The sequence below is a fragment of the Athene noctua genome, chromosome 1 (genome assembly GCF_965140245.1).
Source record: "Athene noctua chromosome 1, bAthNoc1.hap1.1, whole genome shotgun sequence".
NCBI classification, from domain to species: Eukaryota; Metazoa; Chordata; class Aves; order Strigiformes; family Strigidae; genus Athene; species Athene noctua.
This window is the reverse complement of record NC_134037.1, coordinates 245,518,096-245,538,578: the sequence shown is the minus strand read 5'-3', so window position 1 is coordinate 245,538,578 and position 20,483 is coordinate 245,518,096. Positions and strand designations below refer to the sequence as shown.

Below are 20,483 nucleotides of genomic sequence, written 5' to 3'. Positions count from 1 at the left end.
ATATGTATTTTTACTTCTAGTCCCTGCTAATTGAAACTCCTGATGTAATTTCTAGATATGAGAAAATCTTATTTTTAAGTTTTACCAAAGCCAGGCCTTCCAAAAGGATGTAGAGGGTGGGATTTTGTTGATGTTGGGTTTTCTGGTTGGTCAGTCAGTCTCTGGAAAATCCGTAGAGAATTTCAAACTAAACTGCAGGAAACGTAAATTTGAAGAGTAAGACATTTTGCAGAATTGATCACACCTGTACTCTAAATGGAAAAGCCCTGTAGAAAATAGGGTTTGTCAGTGGTTGTGAAAACATCCTCTGACATCCCACACTGTGCCTCACTAATTCCAGAATATGAGGAGGTCGCCCACAAGCCTACGCTTTTAAATACTGTGTGAGAAGAAATTGCATTTAAAATTGCATTTTAAAATGTGTCATTCTACTTTAACAAACATACTGCTCTTTTAAAGAGGAATCATACCGCTCTGTTGTAATAGAGCAATTGAGTAGTATGACTCCTCAAAGTTTTAAGCAAAATGTCATGTTCGTATTGGTCACATATTTCAGAGGGGTAGGGTATTTAGTAAACCTTTTAAAATGCTAGTATTTTTCTGAATGTAGTTTCTACAAATAATGAAATGGAGGCAAGAGTTACGACAATTTAACTGATTTGAAAGTTTTTTGCTGCCGAAACAGTGGTTCTTCACTCTTCCTTCCCTGGCCATGTGCTCACAATCATCTTCCTTATGCCGTTCTGATGCTTGTATGATCCCTCAGTGAACAAGTTCAGCTCCCTAACCCAGCAGAAAACTGACTTAGCACCAAAATAAAGTGACATATTTGTGAAAGCGGTCAGGAGAGTAGTGGATTTTGTCATGCTTGTTTCTGTTTCAGAGCCAGTCCTTTCAAAGGGATGTTGACACAAACATAGGAATAGCAACAGTGTTTTCAGAGTTTGGTATAGTGTCTCAGGAGACTGTTTTTAGGGGTTCTTTAGGTTCCATCCATTCCAGTTATAGTTGATCTTCATGTCTGGTTTGTTGGGTTTTTTTAAATTTTATAAATACTGATCTTTAAAAAATCAACCACAGCAACAGAAAAAACAAACCGTTCTGGTTCACTTGGCATTTGTAAAAACGTTTTCAACAAAATGCTATTGATAGTGGCTTGTTGGTAATAACTTAGTATCTTTATTATGCTTTCCAGTTTCCAAAATATTTTGAAAATGTCAAGAGTTCTGAGCCAGATGAGTTAGTATATCTTGTGTCTTACATATATATAAATGGTATTTGTATTGTTCATGGATATAGACGCTGCATCACAGAAAATGTTGAATTATTTGCAAAATATCACAACTTGCATAGTCACCTTGTATTCACAGTTATTTGCATTGTTTGCTATTCTATATGTCCAGTTCTGTTAAAGTGCACTTGCAGTTTGACCTGCTTGTGAAGCTTTTTTTACGAATGTTTTGCTTTTCAATTAGGCCTCCGATTTTTAGTTCGTCTCTGCACAGATATGGGGCTGAAAGAAGTCCAGGAATATATGACAAAGCTCAAGAAAGTGGAAAAATTAAAAGAAATAAGAGAGCAGGTAAGCTTGTTTGTTTCTGTGATTATACAATATCCCTGCATCATAGATAAAGCTAAAATAGTGTTTATTGTACTTCAAGATAAAATGTATATTAACTGCCTGGTTTAGAGAGGCTTGTGTTTTGTGGTTTTTTGGTTTTTAGTTTTAAATTACCGATCAGCCTTACATCTGCCTGATTTTCTGTGATTTTAACTACTAGTGAAAGATGGGTTATGTGGATGTGATGGGAATGCTGGAGCCACCCACATAATTCAATGTCTCTGGAATGTTGTCTTTCCTACTTATTTGCCAGACTGTATAAAGTGTATTTATGAGCCAAGTAATTATGCAACTATAGGGAGAGAAGAGGAGCCTAAGAATTTGTCCATGCAATAGAACTCCTTTTTGCTATATAGAAAGCTGCAACATTGACAGATTACATAGGTAGAAGTATATTATTCATGTTAGTGCCAATTTTTAAGCTGAAAAAAAAATTTCCATGGAAAAGCTACAGGCAGTGAAAGGTATGAGATCATAACTTGTGTTCTATACAGAGGAGTGAATGTGTGTGTGTGCGCGCGCGCATGTGCATGCATAATTTTCTTACTCTTTCTGTGATAAAGTTAAGATTTTAAAATTAAAATCAGCTTCCTGTTTGGAAAACATTATCCATGCTGTTGAGCTGCAAAATGTTCAAGCTTGCTCTTTCTATCCAGGGAATTGCCTCAAAGCTACATAGTCATATTAGGACACTTTAAGTCTTATCAAATTTACTCTGCTCCTAGTAACACTTACTGGCTCCCTTCTGATGTCAGATAATGTGTAAATGCATCCTTAGTTACTTCGTTTTCACTTCAATTCCAGAGAGTCTCAGTATGCACATGTACACTAGGACATTTTAAGAATGAAATTCAAAAAGGGAAACACTGATCAAAAGATTGTGAATTTATGCTACAACCTTACTTTGGGGGGCTAGTTGAAATATATTGGCTTGGATTTTCAGTAAATGTAAAATGTAAGGCACATGAAAAAATGGACAAAAGAAAGCAGTCCACAAATGTAGTAGGGCTAATATTTGTCCATGTCTCCCCCATAATGGTATCAGTAAGCAGAAGAGATGACGACATATAATATTCCTGTTCCGCAAACTCATAATTACGAGATCTCTCTGAAGTGTGTTAAACAGGCTTTGCTTGGTTTCTGCGGAATATCGGTTCAGTGTTGGTGATGTACATAGTTCTTTGCAGTAACTTCCAGAATCCAGTGCTTTACTTGGGAAAGCTCAGAGATTAAACCAGTTAAAACTAGATTATTTTATAGTTGGTGAGAGAGGCAGGGGGACGGTTGTCCCTGGAGATGGAGAAGTTATCTATCTCCTTGCATATAATTCCAGCATTTTTTACACTGAAGGTGTTAATTATGTACCATAGATCTGAAAATATTGAGGATTCTAAGGAAAACACTTTTCCTTTAAGAAAGTTAGTGTCACGTCTCTTTCTGTTTATTTCATGTTGGAAACAGGAGCTTTCCAGATCACATTTCTGCACTTTCTGGGGGGAAAAGGCTACCAGTAAATATTTAAAAGATTAAATCATTACTAAGATTTTAGTAACACAGAAATTATGTTTAAATTATGTGGGTTTTTTCATTCTGACTACATTGTATTAAGGGACTTCATTGATTAGTACCTGAATGGCAGAGATATCAATGAAATCCAGTACAGATGCATGATAGCACAAATGACTGCATAGTTGTTTTAGACTGTTCAGACTTAAAAGTGATCATAATTCAGCCATGACACGGAAAGCCCACTCTGTGTATTATATTTCAGTATTCCTGTTTAAGAGTCTGGTGACTCTGTTCTGTCACAAAACTAACCTTTCAAGCAGAACCATAGAGTGGTTTGGGTTAGAAGGGATCTTAAAGATCATCTGGTTCCACCCCCCTGCCGTGGGCAGGGACACCTTCCACTAGCCCAGGTTGCTCAAAGCCCCGTCCAACCTGGCCTTGAACACTGCCAGGGAGGGGGCAGCCACAGCTTCTCTGGGCAATCTGTTCACCACCCTCAACATAAGAATTTTTTTTTTATGACCAATGTAAGCCTACCCTCTTTCAGTTTAAAATCATTGCCCCATGTCCTGTTACTACAGGCCTTGGTAAAAAGTTTGGTTTGTCCTCATCTTTATTATAAATCCCCTTTAAGTACTGATAAGGTCTCCCCAGAGCCTTCTCTGCTCCAGGCTGAACAAGCCCAACTCTCTCAGCCTGTCTTCATAGGAGAGGTGCTCCAGCCCTCAGATGAATTTTGTGGCCCTCCTCTGGACCTGCTCCAACAGGGCCATGTCTGTCTTGTATTGGGGACGCCATGTCTGGATGCAGTAATCCAGGTGGGGTCTCATGAGAGCTGAGTAGAGGGGAGAATAAGGTATTTATGATGGCACTTCAGTCAAAGCTTTAAGGAGATCTACCTAAATATTTGCCCAGAAAAGAAAATAGCCTTTTAAATTCAAATAAGCCTGATTCTATTATAAACTAAACCATTTTCTTTTAAACAAAGAAAACTGAAATGCACTAGATCTAAAAAAAAAAACCAAACCCAAAAGAACAACCTAGCCTCCTGCCCCCTCAGAACCACCACCAACAATAGAAATAAACCAGCTTTCTAGTCAGCTCTGTCAATTTGATCCCTGCAGGTAAGCGCATGCTTCCAGCCTTAGCTCACTGAAGTTCTGAATGGCAGCAAAATTCTGTCCCTGCGGTTCCTAGTGCATTCTCTTCAGAACCTCTGAAGCCGATCAGTTGCTTTCTGCTCCTTCTTGCAGCTCCTTGTCATGGAGGGACGTGCTCCCATCTCAGTCTTCTGGCTCTCTTGTCTGCCACACTCTGAAATCTACCAAGTTCAGTGTCTCCTCAAGGAAAGGAACAATTTTTTCTGCCCCCCAAGGAACCCACTGACCCAGTTTTCTTTACATCTACAGTGGTTTTAAGGAACAAGGACTCAAAGATAAGAGAGATATTACAGAACACACTGTGATTTAGTAGGCCACTGTCCTGTGTTAGAAGTTTAATATCTTTCAGTGACAGAATCTCAACATCAATGCTGTCTTGCAGACAATAGCCCTGCAGTTCCTTTTTGTTACTGGTATTACATCTGGGTTTTCTTCCCCTGGTTTTGGGTTTGGGGATTTTTTTTTTTTGTTTGCCTGGTTGGTTTGTGTGTGTGTGTGGTTTTTTTAGTCTTATGCCTACCATCTGGCTTTGGAAATTACTAGGTATTTTTGTCCTAAGAAATTCCTTCTGTCATCTATAGTCATAAACTATACTTTCAAGTTCTAAAATTACCAAATATTAATATTTCACCACCTAAGTTTCCAATAGGAATGGTGCTTTCAGTTAGCAATACCAAATATAGTTCAATTCCTGCTCCCAATTTCAGATTAACCCATGATTTCTTGATTGCATCCAGTAAAGAGAAAATAGATACATGCTAGTGTAATATACCTACATTTCAAAGTCTACACACAGATTTTGTCATCCTGCAGAAATTTATCAAAATTTGCTATTCTGGCATTGTTTTTCCAGAATAAGTATATCCACATGGAGTTTATACCAAAATAAATATTCTGGAGTACTTATTTCACTCAGTTCTCAAATATGGACAAGTTGTTAAATACTTCCAGCCAAGAATCTGGAAACATCTGTGGGGTTCATTCCCTGTAGAAATTCTCCCTGCCTCTCACAGCATTGGATTTTTACTGTAACCTTCATATGTTGTTTTCATTTTTTGTTTTGTTTTGTTTTTTTACTGCATTAATCTTCCTTTTTCATGTTGCAGTTTAAAAGACAGGTAATAGTGTAAAAGTTCACACAACCTTCTTGGCACTGATTTATACACACATTACTATTTATTTCCGTTAAGTGAGCTTAATGACTGAAAATGAGGGACTGATTGGGTGTGGTGTGAAGCAGTGATGATAGGTGCAAACACTGGGGGGGACTTACTGCCTTTACCTTCAGGCATCTACATCTGGACTAATCATCCTAAATGTCTTTTGCAGTTGTGGGAGAGAAATAGGCATTTTTAGGGTGGAAATCATTTGACCTATTTTAAATGTCTGCTTTTAGTATGGGATGATTTATAAACTACTCAACTGGAACTTTACAAGAATTAGTCATATGCTTAAGTTCTATTACTTCTATGATATTTTGGGAATGAAGTCCTAGGATGTAAATGCCATGAGGGCACTATCATATAGGGACCGCTTCCCTCTGGCAGACAGATGCTCAGCTTCCACTGGCAGACTTATCAGTCATTTAACATTTGGAGAGTCTGAACATGCTTCTTGAAAGACAGATATATGCTACTTCACTGGACTGTGAATAAGATATTTAATCCAAAATTCAGAGAACATATTTTAGACCTGAGGATCTCCCAAAATAAATAAGAAGTATGAGAAATTTTGTTCTCAGACTGGATCGCTCCAAGACCATTCCTGGTTTCATGCTAGGCTTGCTGCTTTCCTGTCTGACTCCTGTGAGTTTTTATTTAAGGGCTCTTCCTTTTTCTGTTGGCATGAATCTTGAAAGTTCTTTCACTTCTGTGTCATTGCAGCTTTGCCAGACTCTGTGATATTTTTCTGGTGAAAAATGAGTGAAGAAGCTGCAGTAATTGACATGAACACATGGTTAGATAGCATGCACATGTGTTTTAATCAGATCCCAAATTCATATTTTGAAATAAGATGCAGAGATTACTTTATGAATAGCTGAGTGCTCTAAACACCAAGGTTTTGTACCTACCCATCAAAAAGTCCTTCACTGAGATGTACCTCCTTGTAATTGTCAAGATACATGCATCAGAAATCTGGCGTTTTGCCAGGAGAAGCGAAGTCTGCCATGTGATACAGAGGTATTGCTTTCATAAACTGTTAAAGTTTTCAAATAACACTAAAAAAAACACAGCTGGAAGATGTTTATGGTACCTTCCTCAGTGTAAGAGAGCTGACTTTTAAAACACAGCTTTTCAAGTATTTACCTTCACCTTTATCTTGCATTTAACACTCAATTGCAAATTAAATTTTGCTGTGAAGTACTGTGCTGTGCCAAGTATTCAAAATTTAAGATCTATGGGGTGAATAGTTCTTTTTATAGATTTCCCTACTTCCCCCCCTTGAATCTTTACAATAATAAAATGCTTGTGGGATTTACAAGACGTTAATAGGCAGAGCCTACTTTGAACTTGTGCAAGAAGGGCTGTGTTGCCTGTTTTTTCAGCTGTACTTTACAAAGGTACATCTGAACTATTTTTATGTACATTCCTTGTATAAATTTTATCTGAAGAAAAATAATTTGTTGAGATACTCTGTTTGAATTTCATAGAAGTTGTTTTATATAAACATTGGATTTAACACTGATTTTAAGGACAATTTTGTGCATTGAAAAAACAAGGTTTATTAGTTACACTATAGTAAGCCTAGTTTCATGTTCTTCTACTCTTTTATTAATAAGTAAAGTTGAGTTTTCAACAATTATTTCTAATGTATATTACTAAATGGGGTTTTTGTTCTGTTATTTCAAACTTTTTTCACTGTTCTCTAGCGCATTAAATCTGGCAGAGATGGCAGTGCACGTAGCCGCAGAGAAGGAAACACTGGTGGTGGTAAGTACTTAATGCCACTGCTTACATATCAGATTTGTCAGGATCCTAAAGAAAATAGTTTTTCTTAAAGTGTTTGTAAAACCACCTTACATTTCAAAATGCACACAAATATGCATTGAGTAATATGCAATTACTTCACAAATTTTGTTTCATACTTCTTGATTATCTCATTGCGGTGTGAAACTTCAACCAGTATAGTAGCATGGACTTGATCTAACATTTGTGCTTTATATACAGATTTCAGTGTATTCCTAAAGCTAAATTTCTACTTGTTCTCAGTATTGTGCACTTGAACATTTTTATCCCATTAACTTTGGAATATTTACTGTAAAGAATCATTTATTATAACAAAACAGAACACGTAAGACGTAAAAAACGGGAATTCATTGTGACTTTATTTAACATAGACAAAAGGGAATTTTGTCCCCACAATCTAGTCTATTACATTAGGCGTTTGTTACAAGTTCAAGAGTCTATTTTGTGCAGCCAGCTCCCTAATAAGGAGAAGACACCTGTGCTGTCTTTGAGCTCCTTCTTCCTCTTTTTCCAGTATAGTGGAGTTGAAGTCCTAGAGTTTTCCACAGAGGAAAGCTTACTCTCTGGCTACTAAGTCTCTCTGCTCCTATAGATTTACAATGCTGACTTTCATACATGTAAAACTCTTAGCAAAATAAGTCTGGAAACTGACCTGCTTTGTCTTTTCTGCACTAGGTAGTCTGTATATTGCAGAGCTAATGATTTTTCCCTCCCATTATTAAATCCATGAAATGTTGGTAATGTTAAACCTAACTGTTCCCTGCTGCTGCTCTAAGGAAACTAGCAAGCTTCAGGTTCCTTCAGCCACCTGGAAAGAAACCAAAACCTATGTTGACTCAAAAAGGAAATGGTTTCTTTGTATTCTGCTTTTGGTTTATCTTTGTATCAGTTGGTCTCATAAAAAGATAGCCCCTATAAACTCTTGCCACTTCCTTTCCTTTTACAGAGAAATAATTTATGGATTTTTTTTTTTCTTATTTGGCAATTCTATTCCTCCACCTACATAGCAGGCACTTTACTGCATTTATCCAATTCTGTAAGGTCAGAAAAGTAATGGAAATTACTAGTGTAATCTTAAAATCAACTTAGAATGCTGTTACATTTATGAAGACTGCTCTCTTGGGTTCTTTAAGGGTTAAGAATGAGTATTGGATGCTTAGAGAAATCTTATTCCTTTTTCAGCTCAGCAGTTTCACTAGAGAAGCTTTTAAATCATTTCTTGATATGTAGAAAAAACACCATTCACCTAGGATTGAATTTTACCTGCTCTGGGCCTCAGGCCAAAGTAATTCTTGGGGTGAAATTCCTTATTTTGGTAACAGAGAGGGATGGAAACCTTTCTGGACGCTCCTTTGTTACATAAGCCCTATGATCAGGCAGCCAGCTGGGGTGTGCCAGCAAAACAGCAGCGTGAGACAGCATCAGGACCTTTTTTCTGTCATAAAGTGAGGATCCACTTTGACTTATAATGAACAGAAATGAAGAGCAGCATTGGTAGCAGGCAAACGTATTTACAGCTGTGCAAAACATTGCATCAGGCAAGTAGGAAAATGGCACAAAGGGTCTATTTTCTTACAGCTACATTTTATAATTATCACTATTCTCATTAGTGAAAAAGTATGTTATATCGGGAGAGAGTGAGTCAGTAATTTAGCAAAAAAGGATATAAATAATTATCAAGCTGGAAGGATGCTAAGCCAGTGTTAATCCCCTAAACTACCAGTTTGTCAGTGATTCTTTTAAACACAGCAGTATCTACGGAAAGTCTTTTTTAAAAAAAAATTTAAAAATTAAAAATCCCTTCCCCTCCCCTCCAAAGTTGAACACAAGAGGAACTTTGACTGCAGGCTCTGGTAATTCCAAGGCATTACTCTTTCCCCCCAGAACCAAAGTAACTGGAGAAGAGCAAATGCAAACATTTAGGATGCTAACATAAAGAGGATGAGAGGGTAAGCAGGGTCAGAATTGACCTGGAATTTGTCCTATCAATAGTTCTTAGATTGTTGCTCAAGATATGTCAAATTCATGAAGGAATGGAAAAAAAGAGTTTGGGAACAAGTCTGCGTAAAAGTATGTTTGAGAAGTTTCTGTTAAATTCAGTGCCAAAGGACCAAACTTTCTGGAAATGACTCAGCAAACAAGCAGAGGTACAAAGAAGGTTCTGTATTGAGCCTGGAGTTAACTTTCTGCTGGGATTCCTAATTAAAAGTTGTGGTGAGATGTACTACTTATGTGTTTTTAGAAGGAGTCAAAGGCATTACACATTTTTTTAAGTAGTAGTGTTGGCTCTAGGGAACCTTATCAGTGAAGAAACTGCACATTCACAGCAACAGATGTTAAGGTCTGTGTAGCAGTTTGCCTACCTTATACTGAGGATGACTGAGAGATTTTGTCCAATGATTGGCATTATTCACCTGGGCTATGACTCTGTATTTTGCATTTTAATAAATTTCTGTACATGGCCTGTGTGAAGACACATATGAAATATAAATATGGGTTATTTTATTTCAGAACCTTAGCACACTTTTGATAAATTAATGGCTTCAAAATAATAAAAGAAACATTTGTATACATTTTAAGATTAGTCTTTTCCAGTGGTGTTGCCGAGACCAAAATGGACCATTTTCCTACACTGTATGAGGGATTTGCTGTCATTACTGAACCCAGTGAAGCATGGAATCCTCCTTAGTTTAGTCCTTATTAGCTAAATTAAAGTACTTACTATCTAAATGAAGTGTGTATACATTCCAAATATTTTAGGTATGAGGTATGTTTTATTTCTTTCCTCTTACCAGCTCACTGTCTCCATACTTGCTGGCATTCTTAAAAGATTTATTAAGCCCCCCACCCGAGTATTTTGTTCCTATGTAGTTATTTATATTAGGAGTATTAATAATTCAGGCTTCCTTGTCTTAGAAAATATGATCTAAAATTGCTTTTGAAGAGAAAATTAAGAGGAAAGAGAACTAGATCAGGAGGGTTTGTACTTCATAGGACACCTACTACTTAGCCAATATAAATTAAAACAAAAGGTGCATAGGATGCACCAAAGCATAATTTGAAGAATATGATTAGTGTATGCATGGATGGTAGACAGAACAGAAAAATGGAGACCAAGAAAACTGACATCTATATCGGTGTCAATTAAAGTCTGCTCTTGTCTCACAAGAAGGATAAGCATTAAATCTAAAATGCCTACCCAAAATTGAACACACTGTTCACTCTTATTATAAAGAGTGAAATTTACTTCTCCACACAATTATCAGATTTATGATTTTCAATCTTTTTGATTCATGTTGGAAGCAGATGACATTGGTACACTCCCTTAAAATTATTTTTTAATTTAAAAATGAGAAAGAGAAAAAGAAAAAAAGAAAAAAAAACAAAACAAAACACACAAAACCCTGGAGGGAGCTAATAGTACATCTGAGTTTAGGCAATTCTCAAAGATTTCCTTTTCAACAATCTTTTCTTGTTTTCATACTCACTTTTTTGTGTTTTGCAGAGATGTGATAGTGACATCCAGAATTTGGGAGTTAGGACACTGTGGTTTTGACTACCCTAAGAGATTTTTACTGTTAAATAGCATAAGGCCTTTCACAGATAAGGGAAAGCATGACTTTAAGGAATATATTACCATAGCAGTGTTTACTCGGTGTCTGCATCTGCCCTGCTCTCTGAATGGGGAGTTTTGTACTGGATGAGAGGGGAGTTTTATACTGGATGAGAGGAGCCATGCAGTCTCGGATAGGAGCCCAAAGAAGCAGTGTTGAATTCAGAAGATGAAAGGCTGAGCCCTTTGCATTCTCCTTCTTACCCAAGCCTGTCCAGATGAATTTGGGATGGAAACCATGTAAGAATAATTTAAGTATCTTTTCTCATTTTCATTTCACCTGTGACAATGTCAGTTGAGAAATGGGTTTGTCCATCCCAAACAAACAGCCTATATTCAAACACCATTTACTAGCCCATAGGGATGTCCTCCCACTGTATGGAGGCACATTATAGATGTTAGGGCTATAAGCATCCCAAATAGTCTTGACTGTGATAAAGGCAAGAGAATTCTTTTGTTACCCTGCAGCCAGAACTTCACGATCACTTACATTTTCTAGGCTTGTGTGCCTGTTAATGCCTCATTAATTACAAATTGTTGTGGGATGGTTCCACTGGACGTGTGTGGAAAAAAAAGAGGGTTTTTTAAATAAACAGGGAAAATACCTGAATGAAGAAAACATCTTAATCTGATTTCTGCATCTGAACTCAGCTAACAAGTTAGCTGAACTGACACACCATAAACAATTTTCATTTGACAGAATTTCAAATCAAAATGAACTGCAGTGGAGTTAAACATTGCATCTACTTCCCATGCTGTTTCTTAGTTTTAATATAATATTCTACCTTCTACGCTGAACTTACTGTTCTCTTTGGTCAAACCAAAGCAAAGCCCTCTCTTCTCTGAAGATGGTGTCTTCATTCCAAACATCGCAGAGCTGCATTTAAACACATTCTGGATTTGGTGTATTTGTAGTCTTTAAACACATTAGCCCACTATGGACTTTGTTACCTAAACATTTTACAGAGGAGATAGAATACCAAATAACCTTACTCTTTGATATCTTTTCCTGAGGAGTAAAATGGTACTAAAAATTCTAATTTATGTCCTTTGTGATAATGCAGGAATTTCTGTTACAGTAGTCGTCTCACTGTAACTGCAACTAGTGAGATTCCTTTAAAAAATAAATATCATGGATTTTATGGATTGAAGTGATATGCACACAGATATCTTGGTAAGTAGGAAGTACATAAACACTTAAAAAGATTTAGAATCTTTTCTGCTAGATATCACTACTTAGAATAGGATTATTCCAAAATAGGATTACTTTTGCAGTTTGTTGCTTTATTCCTTATCCTGCCATATAAAATTAACCATTTTTTAAAAGTTTTATACTTTGATTCTTTTTTTTTTTTCTTCCAAATTGTATGTGGAGGAGTTAGTTCAAATTAGTTTTTGTAAGAAGTTGAAAAAATCTCAGTGAACAGAACATATTGTACTTGTAACACAATAATTTAAATATCCTAAACAGAACATTGTGGGCATGACTTAAACATAGGAGAAGAAGGAATGCACTGTAAAAGATATCAGTGTGCAGAGTATATTATTTATGTCTTTATATGCATAGTTCCCAGATAAGGCTATTGAACACAGCCTGTGAGGGAAGATAATGTCAGCATGATAATCCAAGGCTCAGGTATAATAAATTTACAGGTTGAATATATTTATAAATCAGATTTTTAAAATACATTGACCAGCTTTTCTCAATCAGTTACTGTTGCCTTTTCAACTGAAATCTGGAGCCATGTTCCTGCACTCAGTTTATGTGTATGCATCCACTTTATCAACGTAGAGTGAGTACACTGGGATGGCCTCCGTGTGAACTACAGTAATAACATACTTTATAAATAAAAGCACAAGAAGTAGATAAATAAGCAGCATGTATTAATTGCAGTGAAGGTTTCCTTAATTACAGAGAGCAGTTTAGTTCAGCAGTGGCCTTCCATTACTCAAAAACTTTAGTTAGGAGCATGTGTTTCTACAGTTACTAGAGTCATGCAGATAGAATAAATTTGTAGTTTGAGAAACGTCTACCTGTAGTCCTTTGATTGCAAGTGCAGTAGAGAAACACTATTAGTAAACTACAAAAAAATTCTTATCCATAGTTTTTATTATCCTTTGTGCCAATGTTAGCTTTGTTTTCTTCTGTGTATTACTTTACTGAAAGTTAATTTCATTCCCATAATTCAGTAACTGAAATACGTTTAAAATCTTCCTGTTTTGGTGGAGTAGGGGCAGGAAATAGTGTGTAGAAACTGTAAAACTCACCTCCCAAAAGTATGCATGTCTGTGATAAAATGCTTTAAAAACAATTCCTCCCCTGAAGTTCTCTTCACTATAGGATACCAAAATCCTGAAGTCTACATTGCAAGTTTATATTCCTTTATACATTAGCCAAATTATGTATGTATGTATGTATACTGAATAAAAACACACAGTGATTTATCTGCAAACAGAACTATAAAAAGTCATTTCAAGATGAGATTTAAACTTCTGGCAGATCTCTTCTTCTGTGGCAAGGTGGGACTAGGTCGGTAGGTTCAGGGTAAATGAAAGGTGGAACTCTCTATCTCATGTTATTATGGACGCAAAAATTTTAAAGGGGCTCAAGGGAAGACTGAACAAGTTATTGGGAAATAAATTAATCAGTCCATTATTAAATATGAAGAACTGCCCCCTTTCCCCAAACACATGCTTGATTTACAGATTTTTGGAGGCTAGGATTTATTGTTTCATTCCATTTTTGGAGGTAGCCCTAATAAGACTTAAGGGTCCTAGGATGTCCAAGAAAGCTTCTGTTTTCAACTGTTTATTTTAGGGCAGTAAGATGTACAGGTAACTTGTGGGTATTATGTTTATCCCAGCTGTTTTGGTTTGTCTACCATCCTTTCTTTTCTTTTAAGTTAATAGAAAATCTTTCACCTTCCGCTGGTAGTATCATTAGAACGCATGTGTTTTCCTCCTTCCCACTTGAAAACCTTTGATATGCTGCCATCTTCCTCTTTTATTTTCATTACAGCCCGTTCCTCCTTTCTGGAACCAACCAATTAAACCTATGGAGTTTCTTTGACTAGTTCAGTCTTCCCCTAGTGTAGTTTCTACTGTATTGTTCCTGTCTGTGCATCTCCTTACTGCTTCTTCCAACTTTATTCACTTGTTTTCTATCACACAAGACTTTGTGCCTACTCCTGTCCTACGCTTTCTCTCCCTGTTAAACGTTTTATATTCTTCTCTAAACTGTCTTCAGAATGTTTTCATCCACACAACATCTTTGAAGCTCAGCACTCACCTCCTTGCTGTGCAGGCCTGTCCAAAGCCCACTGAAATTAAGAGACAGCCCTTTAGTAATTTCAGTGTTGAGCCCCCACCCCCCAGTCAAACCCATTGATTTCTTTCAGTTTCTCCAAACCCTTTCTTAAGCATTCACTTCTTTCATGAAACCTGTCAGTGAGAATTGATCCAAGGAAGGTTGATGTACATTAAAATAGATTTTCCTTGCTTTGAAGTTTCAGCTGTAAGCTGCGTCTTGTAAACATATTAACTGTTTGATATGTGATTGTATGTATTAGATCCTTCTCGGAGCAGAGACATTGTCTTCCAATTCAGGGCTGAGTAAAATGAAGTCTGAAGTAGTATTTATAGAGAAATAAAGGTCTGTCATCTTTGTGGAAGTTTTTTTGGTGGGATTTTTTTTTTAATAGTAACAATATTTGTAAAAAGGACATTTATAGTAAATAAGACAATGGAAGTGTGTTGCCAAGTCCACACTTTGTAATTAATGTTTGCTGAATGAAACCCATTTTTGCTCCTTACAGATGGAGGACTTCTAATAACAGCATTGTTTTGTGTTGTAAATGAGCATGTTTGTATTTGGTTGCATGGCATGTCCTGCCTTGTAACTACACCAAGCCAAACATAAAACGTTTTCTCTTAGGAGAAAAAAATCGCATAAAAATTCGTTGTAGCAGACGAGATTCAAAGCTTGCCACGAATGTGAAAAAGAGATTCAGAGGCGAACAGAATATTTAAAGTGTCTGGAATACTGCTGTGGCAAGAGAATGTTAATCTGACGTTGTCTGGGCACGAGGCAGCCCTCGGAGCCGACACATTCCTTGGGGCCCCGCTGCAAACTGAGCTGCCAGCACAGTGTTTACAGAGAGATGCAGGGCTGGGATGGTCTGTATACATGAACTGTGCCTGCCTGCCATGCAGACAGCACATGCCAAATATACTCTTTAAATTAAAAGCAAAGTTAGTGTTGTATTTAAACTTGACAGTATTGAACAGGTGGATCATACTAATGTATTAGTATGCACACAGACATATGAAATGTACATATACATTGTGACAGTGTTTATATTTATCATGCTTATTTTAACTCCAATATGTGACTAATTTATAAGCAACGGAAATGTCAGCATCTGAAGCAAAAATATTTTAATGTGTTTACTCCAAAGTAAATAAGGCTGTGTGTATATATATATATATATATATATATATTTAAAATTAAAACACACACATGTGTGGACACAGTGTCCATTGTGTTTTAATGACCATGCTTACAAATGAGTACTATATCCATCATGAAAAGATGGTTTCATCCAAATCTTGTTTGACAGATAGTAGCCGAATTTATGTTGTTCTTGTATCATGATTTCACAGAACATAACAGCATGTTATTGATCTTCAACTTTTTTTTCTTTTCTCCAGAGAGTGGTGGTACGAAAGGGGAAAGACTGAGTGCCAGACTAAAAGCTTTGCCTGGAACAAGTGAACCCTATGAAAGTAGCAGCAGTAAAGAAATAGGCAAGTGGGCATCTTATATCTTCTCACTTTCCTGGCCTTCAAAAAGAGGGGAGATGGGAAAAATAAGCTATTGGAAGAGCATGTAAAAGTAGACAATTAAGAAAACATTTTCTTCGTGAAATAAATATGAAGAATGGCTTTAGCTTCCATTGTTCGGGCTCATAAAGTAATTGTAATTATTAAGAGATGTGGCCCATGTGAATATTTATTACTTTCAGTATCTGTATGCTGCATCCTTTAGATGTTCTTGTGGTTCTGCAGTCATAAGTTCTTCACTAAGCCTGCATTTTCAGAGGGATTTAAAAACCCAAATCCATGTGGAATATGCTACTTCCTAAAATGCTCTTCCTTGACCAACTCATCAGTCTTGCTGTTTCATGCACTTTTTTTGTGGTCTTTTTCTCCCTTAATGACTGTAATAAAATAAAAAGAAATTTATTTTTAAAAAAGAAGTTAAAAATAAAGCTTCTATTGCTAGCACTCGGGTACTTTGCTCTTGTGCCATGCCTCGGTTCCTGAGTGCAGTATCTTGTTCTGGTTTGGTGTTCATATGCTCTTTCTAGTCCTTTCAACGACACCTTACAGATATGTGTAATGCTAAAACCCTCTCTTGTGTTTGATAGTATATATTTGAAACAAAGCTTAAAATTACTTGCAGGTAACTGTTTCAAATTTATTTATTTAAACCCTAGATGCCTCCTACATAGATCCACTTGGCCCACAAGCCGAAAGACCAAAAACTGCAGCAAGAAAAAGAACTGACGAAGATGACTTTGCTGATGAAGAACTAGGAGAGGATTTGCTTCCAGAATAGCATATGACCCACTCTTAGTTTTTTCTTCTTTTAAAAGTTTTAGCAGAAAAACTTTCATCGTACTGATTTTGTAGTGGATTTTGATATTTGTGAAATACTTTGGATATATGGTATTAAAAACATGGATTTGAAGTTGCAGTGCCTTTTATAATTGTTTTTCAAAAATAATGCTGAGGTTATTTTACTCATGCGTAAAAACTATACAGATATTCAAACGCATTGCAGACTCTGTCAAATGTAAAAGCTTTTGCTTTCCGAGATATGTCCAATGATAATATGAAACACAGCAGCCTCTAAAATACCACCTTTCAATGTGAAATACCTCAAAGCAATGTTATAAAATTGAAATTCGCATATCCTTCATCCAAAGCCAGAATTTAAGGCCTGTGAATTGACTTTCTGAAAATGTTGAATATGACCTTGGTCATCTTTAAGGCCCCAATTCAGCAAAGCATTTAATACTGATACTGAAGAAAGCATCTTAATTTTAGTCTATACTTAGCTGAACTAAGGCCATTTTGCAGTCTCTTGGCAACCTCTTAGGTATTTTTGCAATTACAAAGATGAGGGGTTTATTTTTTTATTTCTAAGGGTCAGTGGGCAGGATTTCAGTCTAGTTTGTTCAGAATCGCTAATTAGATTTCAGCTTTTGAATCTTATGTTGGTGACTGTGGCACTGTCACAGAGGTAGCTTTCTATAGCCTAGGTTGAGTATGTACAAAGATGCTAGTTACAGAAATCATTTTGCTTATGAACTGAACATTTAATCTGAAGTCACTGAGACATATTAAATAGGAACATGAGGGTTCTAATTTATACCACTTTTCAGAGATAAAAATATTACTCAGGTGTTCAGAATTTCCTAACAAATACTTGCAAAGCTGGTACACTGGAGTGGCAGGGACTTGTTTTTAAAACATTAGTGTGAATTTGGTTTAATCACTAGACTTTGGCTATTGCACTTTGAAATGCAGGGATTCAGGCTTCTGAAATTCCCAATGCTCATTCTCAATGCTGGTGCTTAGACTGTTTCCCAACACCGGAAATCTGTCTTCATATCTTCATGAAATGTTCTTTTCAGGTTTTAAAAACCTCTGCCCGGTCTCATAAGATGTCTCTGCAAGTGGTCAGAAGCACTCTGTAATGGCAGAGTTGTAGGAATGCAGTCCTGTGGGGTTTATGGCACGTTAACGAACCGCTTCACACGTAACGCGTCTCCCACGATACCGGTGCAGCCCTCGGTCTAGGACTGCACCCGCTGCCGCTTGGTGGTACAAGCAGAGAACATTCACTGCGGTTTATGGAACATCCTGCGGAGCTCACCAATAAAGAAAGACACAGTAAGCCCTGGGGGCTGGTCCTTCTAGAGGATGGAGATGAGTGTGAGAAGTAAGTGGATGCCACCTGTCTTATTTCTGCAAGTCTTTCCTGTGCTGCAGTTAGAGAACTTTACTTAGCAGCAGGACAGAAAGGACAAAAAGATGACCTCATCTGCTGCAGCTAGGGACAGGAAGGGAACGAATGGATGGCTTATGTGGCTGAAGAGCTTGGATACCACACTGTGATGCTAACATGCCAGAGCAGTCTTTGGCTTTTTGACTGTTCAACTCGGCTGAGGAGACCTCCTGTGTCTTTTAGCATGAGAAATACATAAACATGTTGCCTCTCTTGTTCTTGGTGAATCCCCAGCTTCACTGCAGACTTTACCATTTTCCTTTTCTCCACTCCTTGACAACCGCCCAAAGTCAGTGCACGCCTGTCAGCACAGAATCTGTGTACTGTTGTCAGTTGGGTATATTCTGGGTCCATTGTAGAGCTGGCAGGAACTTGCTGTCTCTGGCACGGGGCAGCCCTGACCTCTTCACCAAGGCCACCCCTGCAGCCCCACCACTGCCAAAACCTTGGCACTGACACCCAATACAACAGTGTATAGTTCTCATATTTCCAGTGAAATGTCAGCCAGCAAGACAAAGGAGGGGAGATGGAAAGGCAGTCAAACTGAACAATCTTCAGAGAAGGACTTGGACAGATGACTGAACCTTATGGTCACACTTGAGAACCAGCTTTGTCTTGCCTGTACTTCAGTACTGCTTTATCTACTGCTTTGGTCATGGGATGACATTTTCCTGGGTATCACAGCAGTTCTTTTCTGTCAGGTTTACAGTCTTGGAAGACCTGGACCTCCAGGATGCAACGTGCCAGGCAGGAGGGAGCAAGTGCAGCTACAGACTGCAGTGGAATGAGGTATCTGACTAATCACAGCGGGAGAAAGTATTTGGGACCATGGCAGAAAGAAGAAGACAGGCAGGATACTGTCATGGTCTGCTAACACAAAACCATTTGAGTAGAGCATCTAATCAAACACTGCAATTGCACAGATGCGTCCATGATAAAGTGGTACGAGTTACGAACAATTTGGGATATGGTTCATGACTTTGTAGAAACACTCCTACAGACATCAGAGAGATTTTCATTAGCAGCAGTTTTCTTGGTTGGGTTTGACCAGATGCCTAACTGTACACCATGTAAAAATTTATGTTTTACAAACAGAATTGCACTTTTGTTCCACTGTTGCACAAATTCCAAGGAACTTCTGGAACATGTTATTTCCTATAGCATGAGGATCTGATTATATAATGCTCTGGGTTATGATGTATTTGCATGTTATTTTGCAAGCACAGTTGAGCTTGTTCTGAACTGACAGAAAGCCATGTGATCCAGCTCCAACAGTGGAAGAATAAGTCCTGCTGATAGTCAAAATGATTTAGCCCAGGTTCGTCTCCTTCAAAACCATGTTAACTGTGGGTACGTCTCTACTAGAACTGCAATATTGCCAGGTCAGGCCCAGAGCAGAGGAGCTGACGTGTAACCATTTGCACTGTAAGACCAGTAGCACGCTCTCCAGTACAGTTTTGACCCGTCACTATTAGCCATCTCCCAGACAATTCCCTTGCATGACCCAAAGGTTAGCCTGGGCCAGGAACCATTCTCCATAAGCAGCTTTGGTGCAGCCTCCTCTTTCTGCTGTGTGAGATGTTCTGTGTGAGGGAACACAAGATGTGACATCCCACCTGGACTCAAAGAGTGATCCCTGATAAGGACTAATATAACTGGAATATGTTCGGGGTGGGGAAGAAGCTGTGTGCACACACCTGCATGATTCAGGCAGCTCGGGTCTCAAAGGAAGCGCGGCCATGCCAGTGGGGGGCTGTGTCTAAGATAATTATCTGGGTTATACATGATTATTGTGCTATAGTGATGTGATGACCCTGCCCTCATCCTGGAGGTAGCTTGGTTAGCATTTAGCTCAGGTGCAATGTGAGTTGTGTTCCCTGCTGCCATGTAGAATGCCCTCAGTCCTGCAATAGGTCTCAGAAACTGCAGGAATGGAAACACTTGATGAGCTAAATAATTCTACCTTCACCCCAGAAATTCAAGCAGAAACATTTAGAACCGCCCCCTTTCCCCAAGCACATGCTTGATTTACAGATTTTTGGAGGCTAGGATTTATTGTTTCATTCCATTTTTGGAGATAGCCCTAATAAGACTTAAGGGTCCTAGGATGTCCAAGAAAGCTTCTGTTTTCAACTGTTTATTTTAGGGCAGTAAGATATACAGGTAACTTGTGGGTATTATGTTTATCCCAGCTGTTTTGGTCTGTCTACCATCCATTCTTTTCTTTTAAGTTAATAGAAAATCTTTCACCTTCCTCTGGTAGTATCATTAGAACGCATGTGTTTTCCTCCTTCCCACTTGAAAACCTTTGATATGCTGCCATCTTCCTCTTTTATTTTCATTACAGCCCGTTCCTCCTTTCTGGAACCAACCAATTAAACCTATGGAATTTCTTTGACTAGTTCAGTCTTCTCCTAGTGTAGTTTCTACTGTATTGTTCCTGTCTGTGCATCTCCTTTAGGCAGGTTTAGTTGTGCAAAACAGACTCCATCTCCAGAAGCCCTACTGCAGATACGTGCTTCTGGTGCCATTTAAACCC

At 37.8% G+C, this 20,483-nt stretch overlaps 1 protein-coding gene across 6 annotated transcripts in view; it reads left to right on the top strand.

Annotated features, from left to right (window-relative positions):
- The window catches only part of IFT88 (intraflagellar transport 88), a 50,836-nt gene extending 34,215 nt beyond the window's left edge, over positions 1 to 16,621 (top strand). For 5 of the 6 annotated variants that reach the window (XM_074932148.1, XM_074932113.1, XM_074932120.1 and 2 more), the window contains 4 exons: positions 1,476 to 1,582; positions 7,160 to 7,220; positions 15,580 to 15,675; positions 16,368 to 16,621. In XM_074932148.1, the coding sequence (XP_074788249.1) occupies positions 1,476 to 1,582; positions 7,160 to 7,220; positions 15,580 to 15,675; positions 16,368 to 16,489 (386 nt within the window). In that variant the 3' untranslated portion in view covers positions 16,490 to 16,621. Of the gene's footprint in view, positions 1 to 1,475; positions 1,583 to 7,159; positions 7,221 to 15,488; positions 15,506 to 15,579; positions 15,676 to 16,367 lie in introns of all 6 variants that reach the window. The other variant, XM_074932106.1, reaches the window with a different exon arrangement.
- The last annotated feature ends 3,862 nt before the right edge of the window (positions 16,622 to 20,483 follow it).